The sequence below is a fragment of the Rhea americana genome, unplaced genomic scaffold (genome assembly GCF_003343005.1).
Source record: "Rhea americana isolate MKP2758 unplaced genomic scaffold, rheAme1 scaffold_164, whole genome shotgun sequence".
In the NCBI taxonomy this organism is placed as follows: domain Eukaryota; kingdom Metazoa; phylum Chordata; class Aves; order Rheiformes; family Rheidae; genus Rhea; species Rhea americana.
In genome coordinates this window covers 1,219,502-1,241,601 of record NW_028185750.1, presented here as the reverse complement: position 1 = coordinate 1,241,601, position 22,100 = coordinate 1,219,502, and the positions used below count along the sequence as shown (strand labels likewise).

The following is a 22,100-nucleotide window of genomic DNA, read 5'->3' as shown; positions in this document are numbered from 1 at the left end:
TAGTAGACTGAGATCTAGCTCTCTCTGACTTTGCTGCAAAGTTTCTATGAAACCTGGCAAGTCATTCAGCCTCTTGATGGTATAGTTTTACATCTTTGAGGATATTATCTCACCACACAGGTGAAATAGGAGGTTAAGTTCCCAATGACCTCTGAGGCACTTCAATACTGCAGTGATGAGATTAAAGGGAAGGTGAGAGCATTCATATCCAATATGTTGATAATACATAAAAAAGTAAGACAGATGAATAATAAAGATTAAGAACAAAGCAAAGGACTGACTCAGCTCTGTCCACCTGTATGGTGGCTCATAGAAGGTATTTGCTGATAAGTTTATGATTATAACATTAAATTATATGCCAAGTCATACAGAAATGATGTTAAACCTGCATAGGTTTCACATTGCTACTTTCCTTTTTTCATGTTTGCATAGAATATGTTTGAAATTTGTGAAGTATTTAATAGTAGTACAGTATGTAGTGTAGCACAAGTATTAATAACATTTATTTTTGTTTATAACTGAAGAATCAGTAAGCTGCTGATGCTGTGAAATTCAAGTTAATTCAACTGCTACAGATGGATGTGATAATCAAGTGTGGGTATAAAGCACTTGGAAGATGTGGTATGCTGACAAACCCAAGTACATCTAGAAACTGATCTTGCCTCTGTAATTTTGCTAAGTTGATGACTTAGAGGTGCAAAAGTATTCATGAAAAGTTTTGCAATATTGAACTTCGATTCTGAATTTCATTGTCACTGTGTTCAGACAAGATATATGTCATCTCATTGGGCTTCACCTTTATCAAAAGGAAGAACCATTTAGGCTTGTGTAGGTAGTGCTAAAATCTGGTATGAAAATCTAGACTGGGTTTTTGTATCTGATTTTTTGGGGGAGGGTGTTGACTTTATAGAATTTCTAGTCACCATTAATGTATTGAGAAATTAGTTTTAGTGTGGCATTTTGGAAATTCTGAAGACGAGGAGGAAAAGATGTGTTTATGTTAAAGTTTAGAGTTTGAAATAGAAGCTAAATAATTTCTGGCATTTTTTCCCTATTCATTTTATGGGAAAAGTGATTGCATGTGTAAAATTGTAATGAAGCTTTGGCAATTTAGCACGCTGACTGTTAATAGGATGAAGTCGGGGTACAGAGTATAAAGGTAAAAATCTCGCATCTGCTGTTACATGTTGTTAACTCCCATAGCAGACATTAAATCATTTCAAGTACAATAATAGTGTGGGAGGTAAATTAACTAACCATTAACAATCTTATAAATACACAATTAACATGCCAACATTTATATGACACATTGATGGGCCAGCAGTAATTTTTGATTGGGAGTTTGCAGACCTTTTAGAAGCCTCAGGCTGTTGCTTATTTAACCAAGTTCTCACTGCTTGCAGGTGAGTGTGGCCTTTTTATAATAAGTGAGATATAAATGTATTTGGAGAGCATTCTCAGAGCACAAGCTAAAAGCAATTTCCTTTTAGATATCCATATACAGTACTTGGTTATATTTACATTTTTGAATTCAGACAATGTTAGTCAGATTGTTACAGCTTAAAGACTCTTAGCAGGTAAATTGCAATAAGAAGTTTGCCTTATGGTTGAAGGTTTGTCTTGCAGTCTCTCAGTTTGAGAACAATGAGAAATCCTTAAGGGAGCAGGCCTGCTTTCTGTAATGAAAATGACTGGAAAATAATAATAATAAAAACAGAACTTGGAATCGTGGAACTTGTAATGTTGGAGGGGACGTTTGGAGATCGTTTTGACCTCTCTGCTCAAAGCAGGGTCAACTAGGCTGAGTTGCTCAGGATCTTGTACAATTGGGTTTTGAATCTCTCCAAGGATATTGATGGAATTTATTTAGGTAGTAGCATAATTTATTGAATAGCATATTAATGACAAGCACCATGATAGTTTTCTTTCTCTACCATTCACCTATTCCTCCTTGCTACTCTGTCTGTTCTTTGATATTAATATTTTTGAATTTATCTAGCCTTTTTTTTTAAAGAAAGGGGCACAAGCTCTCATAAAACATATGCTTGTAGCAGTATTTGTGGCAAAAGGAGGAAGAAAGCCTAAAATGATGGAGGATGTAAACCTGTTTTTATTGAATGTTGTAATTACTAGAAGCTGATGTTTGGCAATGGGGAGGAGAATCGTAGGGGTGGTGAATTTGCAGCTTTAGGATGAGTATGAGGCTTTCAACAAAGCCATGCACCGTCAGAGTTTTGCTTTTGTCGTGGTTAGATGAGTGCCCAAATAAATTACTACTTTTGCTTTCAGCTGTTTAAATACAGAAGTTGCTTGGTGTGGCTCTGTATATTAATACACCTTTTTCCTCAGAAGCTTACTGGAAAATGATGAATGTGTTTGCTGTTCCTAGAAAATACCTGTCTGATGCTTTCTTTCACTTTGTTCTCTTAAAATCTGCCAGAAAAAGGCCAACTGCCTTTACCAGACTTTCATGGGAAAGTGCTTTGTGGGATTTAAAATCATTCTTGGTATTTTCTTTTAGCTGATGGAAGTTTTGCAAACAGCAACAATAGGAAGTCTTTTTTTTTTCAGTGTTCAAAATACTCAGTTAACGCATTTAGTTCTAGAGCTGATACTGATATATATGTATTAGATTTTTTTTTTTCTCAGATACGGAGATGATTAGAAAAGCAGTGGGGATTTTGAACTTCTGGATTCTATTTCTAGTCTTGTATCTGTCTATGATCTTAGATTTAAAAAAACCCACCAGTCTCTCTCCCCTTCAGACTGAGGTTTCACAGTCGCTGAGGGCCGCCGGGTGCAAGGGGTACCCAGCTGTCCTCCCCGTCTTTTGATAGTCGTGCTGGCTTTGCTATGCTTACACTAGTGCTCTTACAGCTGTTCACTTTAGGGGGCAGATCTGGCTGGAAACGAGTAATTTTTTCCTTGTCAGGTTAGTTTTCAGCAGCTTATGTTTCTGCTCTGACTCGCCTCACAGCTACGCAGGTGCTAATGCCAGCCTTGGTGGAAGCATGGGAGCAGAGCTGGACAGGAGCATGGAGCTGCCTCTTTCAGAGGCAGCCCACACTTAACTTAGATTATAGTATCTGTAAATCCACAGTTAGAGTAAAATGAGGTAAGTTTAACTGTGGTTTTTCTTTTCCTCCTTCCTTTTCTACCTATTACTTTGTTTTGTAAGGCCACTTGCATACTCTGAATCAGATATTTTAGGTAAACGGCAATTACTATTGTTAAAGCACTTACGATTTCAGGCATGTGGTACAGATCATAGAGCTCCTTCTCTATTGCAACTGCTGTCCATTATGAAGCTCCCTGCAGCAGCAGATGTTTGATATTCTGCCATGAGATACTAATTTCTTCATGTTTGAAGTTTATCCTGGAAATAAAAAACCTGAATTTCAGCTAGTTTTTTGCATATTTGGGAGTAAACAAAGTTTTCTCTATATAGACCTTTTAATTTACTTTTTAATTAAACAGAGTTAGAGTTTAAGAAGAATATTGTGCTATACAGAAGTCTTTGCTGGGTGCAGAGATGAGCTGGTTCTGGGAGTATGGTTGTTTAAGCATGCACTTTGACTTCCATGCCAGCTTTTCAGTAATATTTCATAGTATATGACAGGAGAAGTTGAGTTCAAAGACTGGAGAAAACTGAGAGCACAGGAGGGAATGCTGAGCAAGTSTATCAGCATCATCAGACCCATGCATCAGAGTTCTTCAGAGACAGTATCTTGGGAAAAAGTGCCTATAACCAGGTAATCAATGGGTTCATATGTAAAGACAGAAGAAAAAGAGAAACACACTATTATGATGGGTGTAAGGAGAATCAAAACCCTATCTGGTGCTGTATCTGGTACTATATTTAATGAGCAAATGTTTCTTTTGTGCATTTTATCTCACTCTGTCTGTGTGTAGTACTTAAATGGTTGCTATAATGCAAAATATTTTGTTTTATAGTAATGGGGTCTGTCTGGAGGTGTTTATTTTGCTCAGGTCTTCTGGAATTCGAGTTTCAAACTGTCCTTCAGAACCACTGTGAAACTTTTAAGTGGGTCCTCAGCAAGCAGTCTAACTTAAACTAGAACAGAATTAAAATAATTTTGTCTACAAAACTGAATTAGTTGGGTTTTGTGCATCCAAAATAGAAACTTTCCTGAATCAGTATTAGTTGATGGTGGTTTTATTTTGTGTATTTTCTTGTTTGATTGTGTTGTTTGAGAGGATTGGTTGGTTTGTTTTGCTAAAATGCTGTGTACGTTATATTTCTAGATACATACGTCCATGGAACAAGATGGAGAGAAGATAGTATAGTGAAGTGGTGGGCTTGTGGACAGGATGGCTTTCCTGGACAACCCAACAATTATACTTGCTCATATTCGGCAGTCGCATGTGACCAGTGACGATACAGGAATGTGTGAAATGGTCCTGATAGATCATGATGTCGACCTAGAGAAGTTTAATCCCTCGTCAACATATGGGGACAGTTCAGAAACACAGGGAAGCAATGGTGAGACTCAGGGCTATATATATTCCCAATCAGTCGATATTACCTCAAGCTGGGACTTTGGAATTAGAAGACGATCAAACACAGGTAAATGATATTTGCAGCAAAAAACGGTGTTAGACTTTTAAACTCAGTTTCTAATAATCCTTGCATGGACCAATCAGAGCATGACTTGCTAAATATGTCATGATTTTTCTTTTGTAACATAGATACATTTATATCTTAAAAGGACTTGTAATAATCCAGTTACTTTAGTATGCTATAAGCTGAATTTTAATTTCTGTTTTACTTAATCATGTACAGTGGAACTCTGAGATAGTTTCATTAGAAAAAGAGTTGAAATTGTGAACACATTCTTAGTCAAATACTTGGTCAGTCTTTGTTATTTGTATTGTTAATGTCTAGAGGAGTGTTAATTTTTGAAGACAACAGTTGTTTTCTGAGATACCCACCTACTGATGCATCAAATCTATTTGTTATAACAGGGAGGAGTGAAGTTTGTTAGCTGGTGGAGGGAATGATCTGTCTTTACTTTGTCTTCTGAAATCTTACATCTGAGGAAGAAACTTGAGCTAGGATTTAAGTTATCAAATTAGCAAATTTAAGGATATATACTGTCTCAAAAAAATGCTAGTAGTTCAATTTGCCTTCATTAGAAGAAAACTGGCCTATTTGTTGTTTCATCTTAGGGATATTGAAACTTCTACTTGTACCCAGGGAATGATATACATAAAAATTCTAGAATATATAGTATGTATGAAAAGACTGGTGAGGGATGATCAATACTAACCTTTTTTTTCTGCGTTATAGCGTGTGTGTATATATATATATTCTTTTCAAATTATTTCTGCAGGTATTATAACACCACCTAGAGCTCAGAAAAATCTGTGTTCTGCCTAACAAGTAAAATGCTACATATCATTAAATATCTTGAGATATGTATCACAAATAAAATGTTGTCAAAATTATAGAAAACACAAGGCACTGACGTTTTAATTAAGAAAGTTATCTTTGGAAATAAGCTGAATATGTAGATTTGGAATCGTAGCATACTGAAATTAAAGGCATGGTAAAAAGTTTAGTGTGCCAGATTGCCTAGCACCATACTGGAGGGCTTATTTAGTTCAGTTGATGTTATACCATATGAGGAAGGAAAGGTGAAGATTTATAGAATTGCTCTAAAAAGTGATTCTGAAGGATTATTTCACCGAGTGGATTGATAAAATAAGCTACATTTAATTTACCATTTGAAACCATTTCAGTTGCAAATTGATGACATATTCTAAAATAATAGTTAGGATACTCAGTCCAGTGGGAAGCTGGGTTTGTGCCTCTTCTCCTCTGGAATGTCTTTTATGGTGTGCTGTCACGTGTGCTGTACCACCAGGCACCTAATACAGTTATTGAGGCAACCAGCTTAAGATCTGAAACAAAATCAAAAAGGTAACAGAATAAGTTAATCAGCGTGAACCATTTTGAATAAGATGGGAAGAAGAATATGCTAAACTGAAAGTTAACCATTTTAAAATTAATAGAAGTAAGTGCTTTTTGCACTGCACAGATAGTTAAATCATTGATGGAAGAAAACACAATTCAGAAACTTAGTAGGAGATTATTACTCAAACACCTAAATTTGTTTATGCTGAATTGCAATAAGTAGGGTGTGTGTGTGTATATATATATGTATATGTGTCTGTATGTATATATATGTTTATGTAAAAATACATTTATATGCCTTTGGTGATGAAAGTTATTTACTTTCTGCCTAAAATTAGGAACTTAAGTGATAAGTCACTATTTGAAAAAAAAAAATTTATTTGGACTGTTAGGCTTATTTCTATTTGTAGTGAAGTCTGTTTTGGAAGAAACCACCTTATCTGAGACTGTACATGTTTTTCATCTGATAGAAATGAAAGATGTTGTATAACCTGAAAGTGAAAAGTTATTTTTGAAGTTTCATCTAATTAGCTAAGTAGCTTTCATTTATGAAGAACAATAGCAAAAATGACCCTTAATATTGCACTGCTGTTAAAAAAAAAAAAAAAATCCTGCTGTTGTAATAGCTGTCACTGAGTTTTAACAGTGTAAAAATTATAAAACAAGATTGTTTGGCACAAAAATGATCTAGTCATTTCAGGACATTCATTTAAATTAACCTCAGGTTTAAACCAGAAGGAAAATGGTAACAAAAGCAATTTTATACTTAGTAAGTTCTATAATTTTTAGAATATTTCTTGTTTCTCATTCATAGAACCAAGTGTTTATATATCTCTTTCAAGTACTAAAACTCAGTAACTAGTGGAATTTCAATTTTTATTCCCAAAGTGTGCAACCTTAAGGACATTTATTTTTTTATGTAGTTTATATCTACCTGAGTGACTTTTTTTTTTTTTTTTTTTAGCAAAAGCAGGAATGTTTGTTATTTGAAAAGTAATTGAAATGGTTTTTATATTGGACAGAGAAGGTAGTGTAATTTTGTGTATGAACAGATTATAGTGGCTGATTTTAATATATAAACTTTTCTTCTTTTTTTTTATAACCTGCTAAATAAAATAATTTCTGCTTATGTATTTTACCATTGTTTCTAGGTGCAATACTTTTTTTTTTTTTTTTTAAATCTTGTGCAAAGCTGTTTCATAAAGTACCTTACCAGCATCGAACCTGGTGGAGAGGTTGGAGAAAATACGTATTTTTGCAAAGACTCAACACGTCACTGTAGAGACCATACAAGTATTAGTTATTAAGTGTACCTCATGTGGATATGCTGATTTGAAAAAGGATTTATTTGTGTTCTAATATCAAAGCTGTCCCCCTGACTTAAAATGGATCTGCAGTGAGACATGTTAGGGTATGGCACATCCCGTTCAGGTCCGCAGGTGGTGTACACCCAAGATTTTTTCATCCTCTTCTACAGAAGCTGGAAGGGTCACAGGAGGTCTTTGGTATTGCATCTCTCTCCTGCCTTGCTACTGCCACATCCAAAAAAACCCACCCCTGCACACAGACAGAAGGTGAAGGTGAGCCAATACAAGTACCTGGGAAAGAAGCAAATGCTCCCTTCCAGTCCAAATGACTAGAAACAAAGGCTCATCTAGTTACTAATATTTAATGAAACAAGAACTGCATGTTGGCAGTGACGTTTTTGACATAGCTTTAATATTCTTGTTGAGAAGGAACCTTAAATAATTCTAACTCCTAATAAGTACTGATGGTTTCATCTAATTTGGAGTTGCTATAATACAGTCACACAATGAGTGATAATTTGTGATCAGCCTTACATAGGAGAATTCATCTGTATAGGAGAGCTGCACTGATTTAATGAAGACTGACTGCAAGTTAGTATATTTATTTTGGCGTGGGGCAGGGCCTCATGTTGATGTAAATGAGTTACAAAATGAAGTCCCTATTTGTATCTGCCTTGAGCTACTTGCTGCAGCTGTTGAACCTGAAGTTTTTTTTTTATCATACTATCTTTTTTTTTTCTTTTTAAAAACATTACTTCTATGTCAATACTTTTGTTCACAGACTGAATGTAAAAAAAAAAAAAAAAAGGAAAAGGAAATATTTGTTAGGATTTGTTTTTTTAAAAAAAATGGTGAAATGACTCAGAGAATTCAAAATGTATTTAAAAAATGTCAGAATAATTTAGTATTTTAGAATCTCTTCTAAAAAACGATTTTTGTTAATGAAGTCTCAATGCATCAAAGTTGCTAATATATCCAGCAAATTGTTTCCTCGGTCATCAACATTATTAGGCCAACTTTCTGATTTAATCTGCCCTCTTATTTTGAGGGGATGCTTTATTGCATTGGTTATTTTTGGTGGTCTCTTTTTGGGGTACCTTCTACCAGGGTAGTTAGTTGACATTCTCCTGAGACACTGGTTAACAAAAAGAGAATTTAAGGCATCTGGGACTGTGGTCTGTAAGTTGTTTGATATTTTAGCTATTTGAGGCTATTTTTCAAACAGTATTTTGAAGATGGAGTCAAAATATACGTAAAGAAATATTATATTCATTTTAATATTTGACTAATGTTGTGAAGATACAAATCATTTATTTTACTACCTATAAACTGTTTCAGCACACTGAAGAAAAAGCTATGCTAATTTATATAGCTTTGACATTTTATAATTTTCATGATTTTTAGATAAAGGATTTTATATTTAAAACTTTAATAGTCTAGTCTGAGTTCATTTATCTTTAATTTTTGAAACGGGTAGAGTAATTCATAACAGTAATTTTATTCCTGTAATGTAATATTCACTTCAGTTCATTTGTGCATTAAAATTCCTTTAAGACCGTTATTAATGATTTATATAATGAAATGTCATATTAATCACAGAAGTTTTCACATTTTATTATTCTCTTCCATGTTAATACTATCTTTATGATCTCTATTAATGTTTTATATCCTCTAATTTCAATTATAAATCAAGAACATTTTCATGTTTTTGTTGGTATTTGCTTTTCAGGGGTGCCACCTTTAAAATTTTATGACTTTTTCCCCTACATATGCAGTATAAAACATCTTTATTCATATAAAGGTAGTTAATTATGTCTTTGTTTATAGTAAACTTTCATTGACAAACTTATAGTTATAATATTTCTTTTCAAGCTCAGAGACTAGAACGTCTGCGGAAAGAGAGACAAAATCAAATAAAATGCAAAAATGTTCAGTGGAAAGACAGAAATACTTCTTACTCAGGTAAAATGAAAAGATCTTCTATTTTCCTACTGTGTTTATTTCTGCTTTTGATATTGAATTGTAACATTTTCCATTTGTAATTCTCACTTGAACTTTCAAAGCATATAATTGTTATATTTGCCTTCTATTCCCCAGTTGTGGAGTTCCTGTAGTTTGTTGTTTTATTGGAGTGACAGGCTATTGCCAGAAGCCTCCTATTCATTTTCAGCTTTGACTAGGGCATTCTAACTTATCAGTAAGGCAAAATACAGATAAAATGTTTAAAATTAATTTGGTCTGAACTAATTAGAGTACCTGCTTTATTTTTTTGCAATGTAAGTTATTAATACAATGTATGTGGATTTTCTCAGCTTGTAACATCCTTATCTTTTATGATTTTCATAATCTCAGTGAGTAAGAAATGAAGATATTAAAGCTTTTAGTGTTATTGTGAAATATTTAAAGAATAGTCAAGGAACAGCACCTGATTGTCTCCTTGCTGTATTGGTAGGTAATTGGCAAGTGTCTACATTCAAAATGCAGGATCATTATTTCCATATAAGTTACTGTTTTCAAGCTGCTTCCAGTGGCGTCTGGTGTACAGACTGTGATTTTTATTTATTTTTATTTATTTATTTATAGAGGTTACTTATCTGGATAAGGGGGAATTCTTAGGAAATAACGTATATGTAAGATCTATTTAAACAGAAGCTACTGCCTTAGCTTAGCTGTATCTAGTACTAGTATCACTAATTTCTCAGATGAATATGCTGGTTTTTTAATTGTATAATTAACTGTTTCTGACTGATGTGCTACATAGTTTAAATTGTAATATGTGGAATGAAAATTCCTTCTCAATTCTCTTGTTTCATAGCTCAAGCTGGTATCTATTCCTGTTGTATATGACACATTCAAACCTTTGAATGGTCTGTCATACCTACTTCTTTCAAAATGTGTGTATATCTTAATGAGGTCCCTGTGTAATCTCCTTTTTGTCTAAATCCTTGTATCTTCCTGGCTATCCTTTGCAGAACTCTCTCCAATTCTATAATATCTTTTTGAGAGTAAATAAGGTTGCTCACCCGAGGAATATGGTTGCACTAATCCCTACAGCGTTCAGCATATGTTTAATACCTCCATTTATGCATTCTTAAATGTTTTTACTTTTCTGTGTCTATAAGCACTGTTGTAGGTTTTAAAGTTTGATCCACCATAACTTCCAAGTCTTTGCTCAATATTTCTTAGCATTTGATCAAAGATGACGTAATTCTTTTTCTTCCTTTTTCCTAACACTCTCTCTCTMTATATATATATATATATWTTTTTTTTCTTTACACTGAATTACACTACTGTATCTATGCTATTTGTTTTCTTATGGACTCCTTGGCACCATGACATTAAGTTCCTTTTATGTGCTGCCTTAAAGATAGACCTAATCTGTCAAGCAGCAATAAAGGAGGTGTCAACCCTCCCTAAGAATGTATTGGGTTTTAGTTTGCCACTGCTGTTGCAGGCAAGCAGACCTGTCCCTTCCTGCTGCAGGAAAAATTTAAATAAAAAACATAAATTACATAAAACTCCAGGCACTCAGTAACTGTCTTTATTGGCAGTGTTGCTTCTCTTTCTCTGCAATCAGTGTGACTCTTCATGTTTCTTTACTTATTTGCATGAAGAACATAGCAGAAATAGGCAAAGGAAAAAGAGAAGCCCCAGACTGTATCCCCTGTCAATATGTGTATGAGACCACAACCATTCTATTGCTTAAGTTTAGCATCATTGGAAAATATGTATGAAAACAGTAGCAATAGAAATTGCTGTCCTCAGATGGGAGGAATTTGGCTGTCCTCTTCTGATAGTGTATTTATTAGAGCGTTAGCCAAAGTTAAGTTTATGGTTGACAACATGCAGACCAAAAGGATGGTGGAAAGTTGCTGTTTGCTGTGCTGATGAGACTGACAATACCATCTCCACAGCTTCCTTTGGAGGAAAGAGAAACTCTTTACCAACATTCCCCTTCTCCTGCAGGTTGATACATAGTAATTTGGGGCCTTTGGCAGTTGAGTATTCTTTGTCATATCCCATTTTGTATTACTATGTTCAGAAATAGAAGTATACTAACCATCATCTCTTGAATGGACAGGTATGACGATCCAAATGTCATTGGATCCATGGGCCTGTTACAAATGAAAGAAAATACCAGTGCCTTGCATTCTACAAAAATTTTCATTCTTGAGGACTAACACTTGTTGTGGTCTGGCTCAGAGTGTTCTCGTACATTTACCATATTCTTTGTCAGTGTTACATGAGGGGCTTAGCATGGGCAGCCAGACTGTAACTCTACAGTTACTTTGTCATGTAAAAGGTAGGTTGCCGGTTAGATAGCCTAACGTACTCACAACCCATTGCAGCCCCTCGCCTTGCACCAGAGCTGGGACTGGGCATGCCGGGATTTGAGCTGGCTGATTTTCCTTTGGTGGATTACCTCTCAGCCAGCCCAGTTTCCTCATACTTGTTTTCCGTTCTTTACACGAACATCTTTCCAGACTATCCTGTAGGCTATTAACCTAGACTTAGTCTCTTCTCAGTATTTGGGTACATAGCCAATGTTAAAAACAAAATATAAACTATGATCTAAGCTTAAATCCTAAGTTTGGATATCCTGTGGGATTCCACAGAGGTCCTCCTCTTTTTCCTATTGTCTGGCATTAGATAGAACTAGTTTTAAGAGGTATTATTTAGATGGAGATGATGCAGCATGCTAGCCAGGGTTTGCAGTGGAGGGTTGGCATCTTCAGTTTGTGAGAGCACTAGGATGAAGGAAAGTGAGAGAGGAGTAGTTTTGTGTGTGATAATGAGAAAAAACTAAGAATATTTTCTACTCAGCATTTGCTTGCAGAGAGTCRTTAGGCAAACTGTTTACACTGTCATAGGAGAGACTTTGAAATATAAAGTTGTAGTAATGTGCTGAGTCGGGGAGGGAGAAAAACTTCATGCATTTGGAGTTGGGTGGGGGATTGACAAATATAACGATGTTTTGGGACAATTGTTTGACCAGAAGTGTAGGGTACTCAAGGCCTCATTGCTGTTCTGCTGTGCCACAAATTCATATCACCTTTCTGTACTTCGTCTGTTTTTCAGTAAACACCTGTCAGCTTCATGCAGTATAGAAGTCATACTATGATAGTAAAGCAGTTTGGGGGTCTTATAAACCTAATATTGCTATCCGTCCCAGAAATCACTGTTATTTTATAAAATTCTAGGTCCTTTTAGGTCTGTTTATGAAAGGAAGTAGTAAGACACTGTATCACATGTTACATTTGTTCATTTCAGAGCATATAAAAATGTAAATTAACAATATATTACAGAAGTTTTCCAAAAATCTTAGACTTCAGCTCTATAGAATAACATACGTCTGACAATGCCTCAAAAGATGGGAAATACATATAATGCCGATTAACAAAAATGAAGCATTTTAGCTAGAAGTTAAAGATCGTGCAGGTAAAATTAATTCCATGTAAAAAGCTTTTTTTTTTTCCTAGCTTAAATGGAATAATCAGAGCTCTCAGAACCAGAGTATATCAGGAATTATTTGACAGAGACCTTGATGGATGGTGCTAGTTTTTTAGAAATCTTGTTCTTTCTTTTTTTTTTTTTTAGCTGTTTGCCCAAATCTGTAGATGGCTTTGGGTTCCTTTTCTTAAGTGAGTTGAAATTTTTTTGAAATTGTGAAGTCTTTTACAAAAGGAAAACCATTTCTAAGACAGCTGAATTTACAGTATTTTAAGATGTATTATTACTTAAACTGTTGGTTTTTAATTTGAGTGAAAGCTTTACAAAATTCAGAGCAAAACAGATGTCACACTAACAAATACAGAATTCCTGTGATCTTCTTTCTGCACATCCCAACAAAGGAAATAATAAACAAAACATCCCAACATGTCCCTAGAAAGAAAACTGGAAGGAAAATGTTTTTCACTTGAACCAATAAATCATTACATTGAACTCCAAGGTGCAAAGTACTCTCCAAATGCCCCCAAAATACTAGTTCAGGGTAATACTCTAACATAATTACGATTGAGAATTTTTTAAAGCAGAAAAAAGCTTGTTACAAAAACAGAATACCTAATGGAGTTCCACAGTTAAGAAGTTGCCACAGTTAAGAAAATGAACTTAATGAAACTTTTCTGATTAATCTAAGCCTTTCCCAAGACTGCTGAGTATTTGCCCACTGTCTAAAATTTTCAGGTAGTCTGCTTGCAAAAATAAAGTGAATATTTGACTAGTTAGTTTGACAAGTTTTAATTTCACAGATTAGAAAATGAATCAGCTCCCTGGAGATCAAGTCCCTAGTTGATCTGCCTTAGAAGCTGTTTCATTTCCCTGGAGGAGCAACATGTATATCTTTGAGATGTGAGAGAATCCAGATGTATGAATACAGAATAGAGAATAGGCACTTCAGGAGAGCTGATGTCGATTCTCAGATAGTGATTGATTGAGTTTGGGGGTAGTTTGTTCCTAGAGCCGACGTGGAGCACTCCTGTCCAGATTCAGTCGGTTTCTTGCAGATGAGACCTGTTGGTATTAATAGGCTAAAACACAGCAGGCTCTGTCCTGATTTTTGTAGTGTCTGTATAACATCAGAAGCTGTGATTTTTATTAAGTATGCCTATAGACCGCAGTTTAACCTGATGTTGTCAGTTCAACTATCTGATCTCATCATATTAAAAAAGCTGTATGACAAAGACTTACAGGATTTCATAGCCCCCACAAACTACTCATTAACTATTATCAGCTTTGTTTTTTATAAAGCTTTCTTGTTGTCCAGAATATTTGTCTGGAATGGTGCTTTCAGGCTTGACACTTTTTTAAGAGAAGACCATATCCAGTCTAACCATGAGAAGGAAAACCCAATGGAATCACTCTTCTGSATCAGAAGTAGCTCCTAGCCTGCTTGCTGACAGCACAGTCACTGGATAGTATTGTAATGAGTAACGTAATATTGTGCTGTGATATAATATAATGTATGTTAAAAGCTCAGATTGAGATGCTATTGCATGTTGAAAAAGTGGCAACTGTTCTCTTGCATAAAACTTACTCATTTATAAAAAGGTAGGCAAGCAGAAAGTCTAGAACTGCCTGATTTTCTTTTTGTATCTTGATACAATCTTGACTCAGGTAGATATTGCGGTGATGAGTTCCGTATCTCTGCAAGGCAAAAGATGCTTCATTGTCTCAGCCTAGACAGTAGCATCATTCAGACTCACTGTTTTCGTAATCTTAGGCTATTAAACAGAGCGGTGGTAGATTCTCCTAAAGTATTTACTGTTTAATATGTTTAATTTTATTCTCTCCCTTATAATGTATAATCCTTCTGTGTTGAACAKTAGCCTCTGTATGACTCATAATGCAAATACTTTCATCTCTTTCCTGAACTGCAGCAGAAGAGCTGAGCTCACTATTTGAAAAAAAGAATTTCAGAGTAAAATCTCCATGTTCTGGGAAGCAGTCAATACTGTCCGTGCGACTTGAACAGTGTCCACTACAGCTGAATAACCCTTTCAATGAATACTCAAAATTTGATGGCAAGGTAAGCGAACAAGAATTTTTTCTTCTAACCAGGTGGTCCCAGACCTGAAGATGATAGGCCTTAGGCAGTTCTCGTGTGCATTTACTTGTTTAAGCTTTAATTAGACTTTATAGCAGCCCATCAGTTATTTTAAAGTGGTTATCTAGAATCATGCTTTTAGTCTTAAATATAATGGTTCCAGGTTCATAGAAATGAGGGTATCATTAATTTTTATCCATATGCAAAAGGAGGGTGCATGTTCCGTTTCTCATTATTAAATCATGCCTTAACGTTAGCTCTGTTCCGTTCTCCAGCAGGGTGGTTATACAGGCTATTTGCTAGACAGAAACACATGAAATGAAAAATCGAATCCTAGAAAGTGCCTGTCTACTTGGTCGTCTTATGTTGGGGCTTTTTTTTCATCCCACATCTTTGGAGGCCAGGCAAGAATATTATAGGTTTTAAGTATGATGTTATCAAACTAGTTGTTTCTTAATCTCCCCAAAGATGCTGATGTCAAACAGTAGTGACAATAATATAAACACATTTTAGACTTGTGAATTAAAAATTACCCTGTTCAAAGACTCCATGCTATGATGTAATAGAGACTTAATGCCGCAAGAAATGTAAAATAATCAAAATATTCTCTTTACTTATTGCCCCTCACCTGATAATCAACTAGCAGACCATGTAGTTTCAAAATGTCATCTATTCCCACTAGGCAGAATTACTCCTGCATCAATATGCTGAATGTAGTGCTGTATAAGTACTCATTTAYGTAGAAGGGGTTTACTACAAACCTGGGAGGTTGAATGTATTTGACTGCATTCATTTCAAGAACTTCCTCTTGATATTACTCAGAATTGTCAGTAATTATCTCTTCTTGTAGGCATTCTGGTTACTCTGTATTGTTGATTTTTTTTTCCTCATAAACCCTAGAAACTAGAATATAAACAATGGTGTGATGAATCAGTGTCAGTGAAACAATTATAAATACTCTGCAGTTCTGTTTTCTGCTGGGCTTGTTTGTGAAGTCTCCTGTGGGAGTATGAAGTTTTGAGCTTCATTACCATTCTGATGGAAGAATTTCATATTCTGTTAAGTATTCTTAAAGTGGAAAGTTAGATATGTAATTCTACTAGAACATCTACAAATATTCTAAATATTTATGAGATGGTAGCTTTTAGACCGTGAAGTCCACATAGCACAAGCTGCCTCTGTCTTGTTTTATACTTAGCAGTATGTACAAATTAGTACTAACTCTGTTTCAGAATCTCTGGCCTCATTAATAAATGACAGTGATGTTTTGGTGCTGACAACACTGTGATGCCCTCTTACTAAACCTATATCTTGCTGTTCTTGTGTCATGAGATTTCAGTCTGGCAAATGTTTAGATGTGCTTCCAGCAGTCACGTACAGAGGAAGTAATAAATATTTGTTTATTAAGAGAAATTTATTTTAATTCAATGGTGTCCAGGCTTTATAGCTGTAGTATTTGGGCATGATTTGGGTTTCCAGTTAGAATTTTTCTTAGGTTTTGAGGAACTTTAGAGTGATTCCTTCCCACTTTTTATAATCCAAACTGCTTTTTACTTATTAGTTCATTACAGTCAACTAAAAGTYATACATCTTAATTTTTGTGTTTCTACACAAGAAATAGTGAAGAAAACTATAATGTATATATTAACTTGAGATTTTAATGAAATGCAGCAGTATGCTATTCAATGACAACTTTGTGGTTTGTAGGGTATGATATGAGTCAACTCTAATGTGATTCAGAAATCAAAATTACCTGTTCAACTAGCTCTAGAAAATAATCAAACTGGCATTTTGTTAGAGTATAATCAGACTACATTAGTTATAACAGTATTGTTTGTCCTTCTGTGGTAAGTTTGTCAGTGGTGTGACTATAAAATTCATTCTCTACACTTCTGTATGTGTTGCCTATTTTTTAAATATCTACTCACTTATCTGAGATATAGAAGAAATCTTACAGTTCAGTAATATTTTATGTCCCTCAGTTTTGTTGTATTTTTCAAACAATGTGAAATAGAAATCCATGCACCTTTTTTTTAATTACCATTTTTAATGAAATATTGTAGGTGTTACAATATTGTAGCTCTGGTATTTATTTTTTTATTGATAAGAGGTGAGCAGTATTTTTTGCATAAATAAAATCCTTTTCTGGGAATAGTGCATGACTTATTTACATAATTGAGAGCCACATGTCTCCTGGGGAAATAGTACATAATTGGGGAGAGACAGGAGAGGGGATGAGGAGGGGCTAGGGGCCTAATTAACCATGTCTTAAAAAAAAAAAAAAACTTAATTATGTATTTACTCAAGGGATCGCAGTGTCTCTGAAATCTTTAGGATTTTAACAAGGCTTTGGGTTATATATAAGTATTGTAACACAGGTTTTCAGCTTGTTGAATAACACCCGTTTTGTGACTCACTGATAAACCATCAGGAAAGYTCTTTACTTGCTGTTTCCAAGCTCTGTGTCCATGTGCGTACTCATCTTAACTGCATTCTAAGTGTTTTTCACTTATCACTAATTCAGCTCCTTAACTGACCTGAAATGATATAAAGCCATTTATTCACTACAGTTTTTGATGTATTGTTTTAAACTAATCAGTTAAAAATAAGAAAACATTGCATGCCATAATGTCAGCCAAGCCAATTTTTTGAAAAGCTTACATCTCACAAGTGTGTTCTGCCAGATTTAGTGTCTTTTTCATAACCACTTCTCCAATTTTATGAAATAATAAAATTTTAAAGTACTCTAATTCCTTCCTGTTCTGATCACTTCATTAATTATCAAAAAAGTAGAGAATATGGCTTGTGAAATGCAACTACTGTGGAGGCATTCTAATGAGCTCAAGAATTTMGGCGATTCTTTTCACACAAGTAAGCAAGCAGGGCAGACTTGCAGCTTTCATGTATATTGTAAAGCTGCCATTCTTAAAACAGCTAGAAGAAATGTACTTACTAACTAACGTTAATAACTAACGTTGTCTGCGTCTTAAGTTTTTCCTTAATAGCTATGAGTAAACCTAGCCCCTGAAACGAATTCTATGGTTTATAAGAAGGTTGTACAACTTGGCTAATAAGTCTTGAAAACTCTTCCTAAGAACATTGTATCAAAAGAAGACTAGTTATTTGTAACCAATCCAGTTGTCATTTGTATACAAAATTATTTGAAAGCTTTAGGAATTAGTAGCCAAATTGATTTCCTTTTATCTGCCTGGCAATTGTATTGTCATAGACAGAATATATTTTATAAGTATGTTCAGGCTTGCTTCTGTTTAGCAGATTTGAAAAATCATATTTTGGTGGTTTATTGTTCCAAATTATTGGCTGTTGGTAAGATTGGGGAAAATAAGGCTCACCGTAAAGACCTGACCTGGCAGATTTGAAAGTCATAGCCAGGTACTGGAAAGAAACACACGGGAAACAGCTGGCTCATTGCAATGGCACAACCCTGAGATTCAGAACGTACGGTTAATATACAAGATGTGTTTGCTTCTGAAAAAGAGATTTTTAGTAATTGTTAATTCTTAGTGGTTAAGCTTTGTTGCAGATTCAAACCTTAATTTCACTGATCCCATGTTCTTAAATTCAGAAAATGGGGCAAATATTACTTGCTTTCCCTAATTGCTTGAAAAACATGTATTATCTCTTCATTCTATAAAAATTCAAAATATTCCTTTTCAAATTGCAATTGTAACGTGCATRAGTTGCTGGAAAGCATAGTGATGGGTTTCCTCTGAGATATTGATCTTAAAGGATACTGTTTTAATACAGTGGTAGTGTCAAAGCTATTCAACTGTATGACAATTCCCACTAGTAAGAAAAAAAAATGTTATCAAAATGTGTTTTGTTACTGGAATAGAGGAAAATCATGCTAGAAACAAATATTCATCTGTGTAGGAAGCACATACTGCATGAGTAAGTCCTGCTAGGGCCTCTGTTTACAGTTCTCGTTAGAATCATCATTGAAGTCAGTCCACATTCTTTTTTTTTTTTTCCTCCCAAAATTAGTCCCTGCTAATTTTAAGAAATCTTAATCACAAAGAGTCTTGTCAATTTGATTTTTGAGATGCCCGTCACCAAATGGCTGTTCTTACATCGCAGAAAGAATGTTAACAAAGTGTTACCGGGCAATCAAAAGAAAAATAGTTACTGAAAATACTTAAAACAGTCAAAGACGACAGTTGGAAAACCACAATTAAAATGAAAAAAGAAGGGATTATTCAGCTTTAGAATAAGCTTGGCGTACAAGGCCAAAAGGCATTTCCAGTCTGCAGACAGAAGACAAACCTTCTCAGGATGCTTTTGTTCCTATTTTCATAGTCAGAAGTTGAAAAATCAAGATTTAAGGAAGCATCCAGGGTTTTCATTGGGGCTTGTTGTCTCACTTGACTACTGGAGGTAATTTAAATAAAAATAAATTGTTAACATAACTTTTGGTTACATTTGTTTTGGGCAGATGCTAAAAATTGTATTGCAAGGAATGGTACCACAGTACTGCATTACCAGATTTTTTTGGTGTCTGATTTTGATAACTTAAACCAACAATTTCTCTTCTTGTAACGGTTCTAACAATGATACTGTAGAAAGTATGGGGGAAGGGATAATTCATGAGTGCTAATTGCTTGGCTGTTAATTTTCATAAGTGTTGATAGAAGCAGTTCCTTAAATTAAACTTTGTTTAAAATGTATCAGGGGAAATATTCCACAATGTCGGGCCTGAAGTGAAAATTAATATGAATGCTGTGGCAATTAACACGTACTGGTTAATAGCTTTTAGCAGCATTTTGGGATGATAGTCCTTAAATACATTTTTGCATGCTGCTCTTGTTGCAGTCTTGTTCCAGTGTATGTCTGGATAATCATGAGCAAATGTTTTCCACAATCTCCAGTATTAAATAGCTTTATTCAAAGAAAGTAGATAAAGAACTTAGGAAAGAAGCAATGCTGCAATAATTAGTATGGAGAATGTCTAAAATAATTAATCCAGGATTAAAATCTGTGTGGAAGAAATAAATTTTTCATTTAAAATGTTTTGCCCTTAAGCAGAGAAGAATGTTTCTCATCTGAATCCTAAATATATTTCCACTGGTTTTTTAAAGTATTTACTTATTCTGCCCCTTTTATTAGTTTACATACTACAAGCATTCTACTAAAATAATACCCACCCACCCACCCCYGGAATGCCCCTGGTTATAATATATGTAGTAAAACTTATGTAAGGTTGTGTGTAGAGATTTATTACAGAAAGAATTCGGTAGAATTGCTTGTTTTGTATTGTCATGCTTGTCTGAAATACAGGACAAGATCTACATTATAARGATCTTTAAGTTTTGGAAAATTTGCTCAAGTAATTCTTGATGTRGTGTCTTCTTGGAAATTTCTTTATGCATGTACATATGTATGTGTGTATATATATATGTATGAAAACTAGAAATGAAATTATAAAGGTAAAGATAATTTTCATTAACATATAGTTAGCATTCCTTTTATAAGACTGCAGAATTGATGTTTATGTTTGAAAACCTACTGCTGTACCAATGGGATTTACCAGCAGCCATGTTGACAAAGCTGTGTTTGTGTTAGCACAGCGAAACCAATTCTTATAATTGAAACTTATTTTCTGCTGGTGGTAACTGTATCTACACTACCGCCTCCCTTCCTATTACGTTTGTCGGAAACCAGATGTCTTCATGCTCTTGGCTGACATTTGGTGTGACATAGACCTACGGGACCTGAGGCGGAGGGGGGGAACGCTGCTGCTGAACTGCATGGGGAAAGCACCCTGGTGCCTAGTCATGCCTGGGCGACCTGTTGCGGGGAAGCCTGAATAATTCTGCAGGTGAAGGTGTCGACACGTGGGGTGCGGTGGTGTATGGTCGTCCCCTCTCTCTCTTCTCCCCGTTCTCCCCTTCTCTAAATGGCTGTATAGACACTCTCTGTGTTGGTAGATGGTCCAGTTCATGATAATATACTTCCTTTTTTTTATTGCTGTTTTTGTTCTAGTTTCCTGTTTCCCTTTTACAGTATGATTTTACATGCTTTTGCTTCTTCCACGCTGTTTTGCCTTGTACCCACGGAAGCAGCTCCGTGTCATCTCTGTTTGGAGGAGCAGGCTGTCCTCTTCCAGATGCTTTGATTCTCCTGAGGCAAACAGGAACAGACTCTCTTCCCAGTAAGARGAACATTCAGATGAACAAGACTCCCCTAATTGGGGGAGCATTTTGGTGTGGGCCCCACACCTGTTGTGTAGTGTGGTTGCAAACCTCAGTAGTAGGCGACAGCCACACAGTGTGAAGTATGCAAACAGGAATTTCGGAGGAATGAACAGCATCAGAACAGCTTTTAAAGGAATAYGTGCTGTCATTTCTTGCTCAGCCCAGTTGAAAGGCTGCACTGTGGTTCCTTAGACCTAAGAAACAAGTGCCAGTGACTTGCAGTTGTATCAATCTTTGCCTTCAGTGTCCAGGAACTCCTTGCAAAATTTCACATCCAGTTGGGAGAGCTTGAGTAATGAAATATTAGTCTGAGATACTAAGAACCTTTCATCATTCGTGATCTGCATTGTTAATGACATAGCTTCATGATTCTAATGTGTAATATCATATGATCGGCTGCCTAGAGAGCTAAGGCCAAAAATGCTTTTGTTTAGCTGAAGTTTCTTAACTTAAATGTATTTTAGAAGTAGTAATTTTTTCTTTCGTAATCCATGTGATTAACATGAGTYGTGCTACTAGCTGAGTTTTATTTAAATAAAACACCCCTATATTAAGAATGCCTGGTTTGTTCTTTATTGTGTCAAAGCTGTAATGATTTTGATGCCTAATCAGTTCACTTAACTGTTTCCTCTGCCATTGTCAATTCAGTAGGTTTTGTTGGCTAGAGAGAAGCCCCGTGCAGAGGGATCAATTAAATAGTGTAAAGGAAGTTAGAATACAACAGTGCTTGGGTTTCCATACATTAATTAAAATACTTTAAGCTTGACTGTTACTTAACAAAACACATTCTGAAGTATTTTAATTGTTTTGTACAGAGAAGTCATTTAAAATGAGATAAGGAAGCCCATTGTAATGACTGCTGAACACTCGGAGTAACTTGATGCACTGACAGAAGACTTTTATAAATTCTGCTGAGGGAACACTCATTTGAGGTATCCTTTGTACTCCTTTGAGTACATGCAGTGGACATTCACTTTGCATATAAGGGGCAATACCTGCTATAGGGAGTTTTGGGCATGGTGGCTCTACTACCTTGCAAAAATGCTGTAGCTGCTCTCTAGCCTAAGTTATAGCCTCGGGTAGCAGATCATAGATAA

General features: G+C 35.2%; 1 protein-coding gene across 3 annotated transcripts in view; it reads left to right on the top strand.

Moving 5' to 3' along the window:
• The window catches only part of MAPKAP1 (MAPK associated protein 1), a 107,807-nt gene that overhangs the window by 6,000 nt on the left and 79,707 nt on the right, over nucleotides 1-22,100 (top strand). For all 3 annotated transcript variants that reach the window (XM_085300482.1, XM_085300484.1, XM_085300481.1), the window contains exons 2-4: nucleotides 4,267-4,588; nucleotides 9,118-9,207; nucleotides 14,625-14,773. In XM_085300482.1, coding sequence (XP_085156608.1) covers nucleotides 4,333-4,588; nucleotides 9,118-9,207; nucleotides 14,625-14,773 — 495 coding nt within the window. In that variant the 5' untranslated portion in view covers nucleotides 4,267-4,332. The remainder of the gene's footprint in view (nucleotides 1-4,266; nucleotides 4,589-9,117; nucleotides 9,208-14,624; nucleotides 14,774-22,100) is intronic.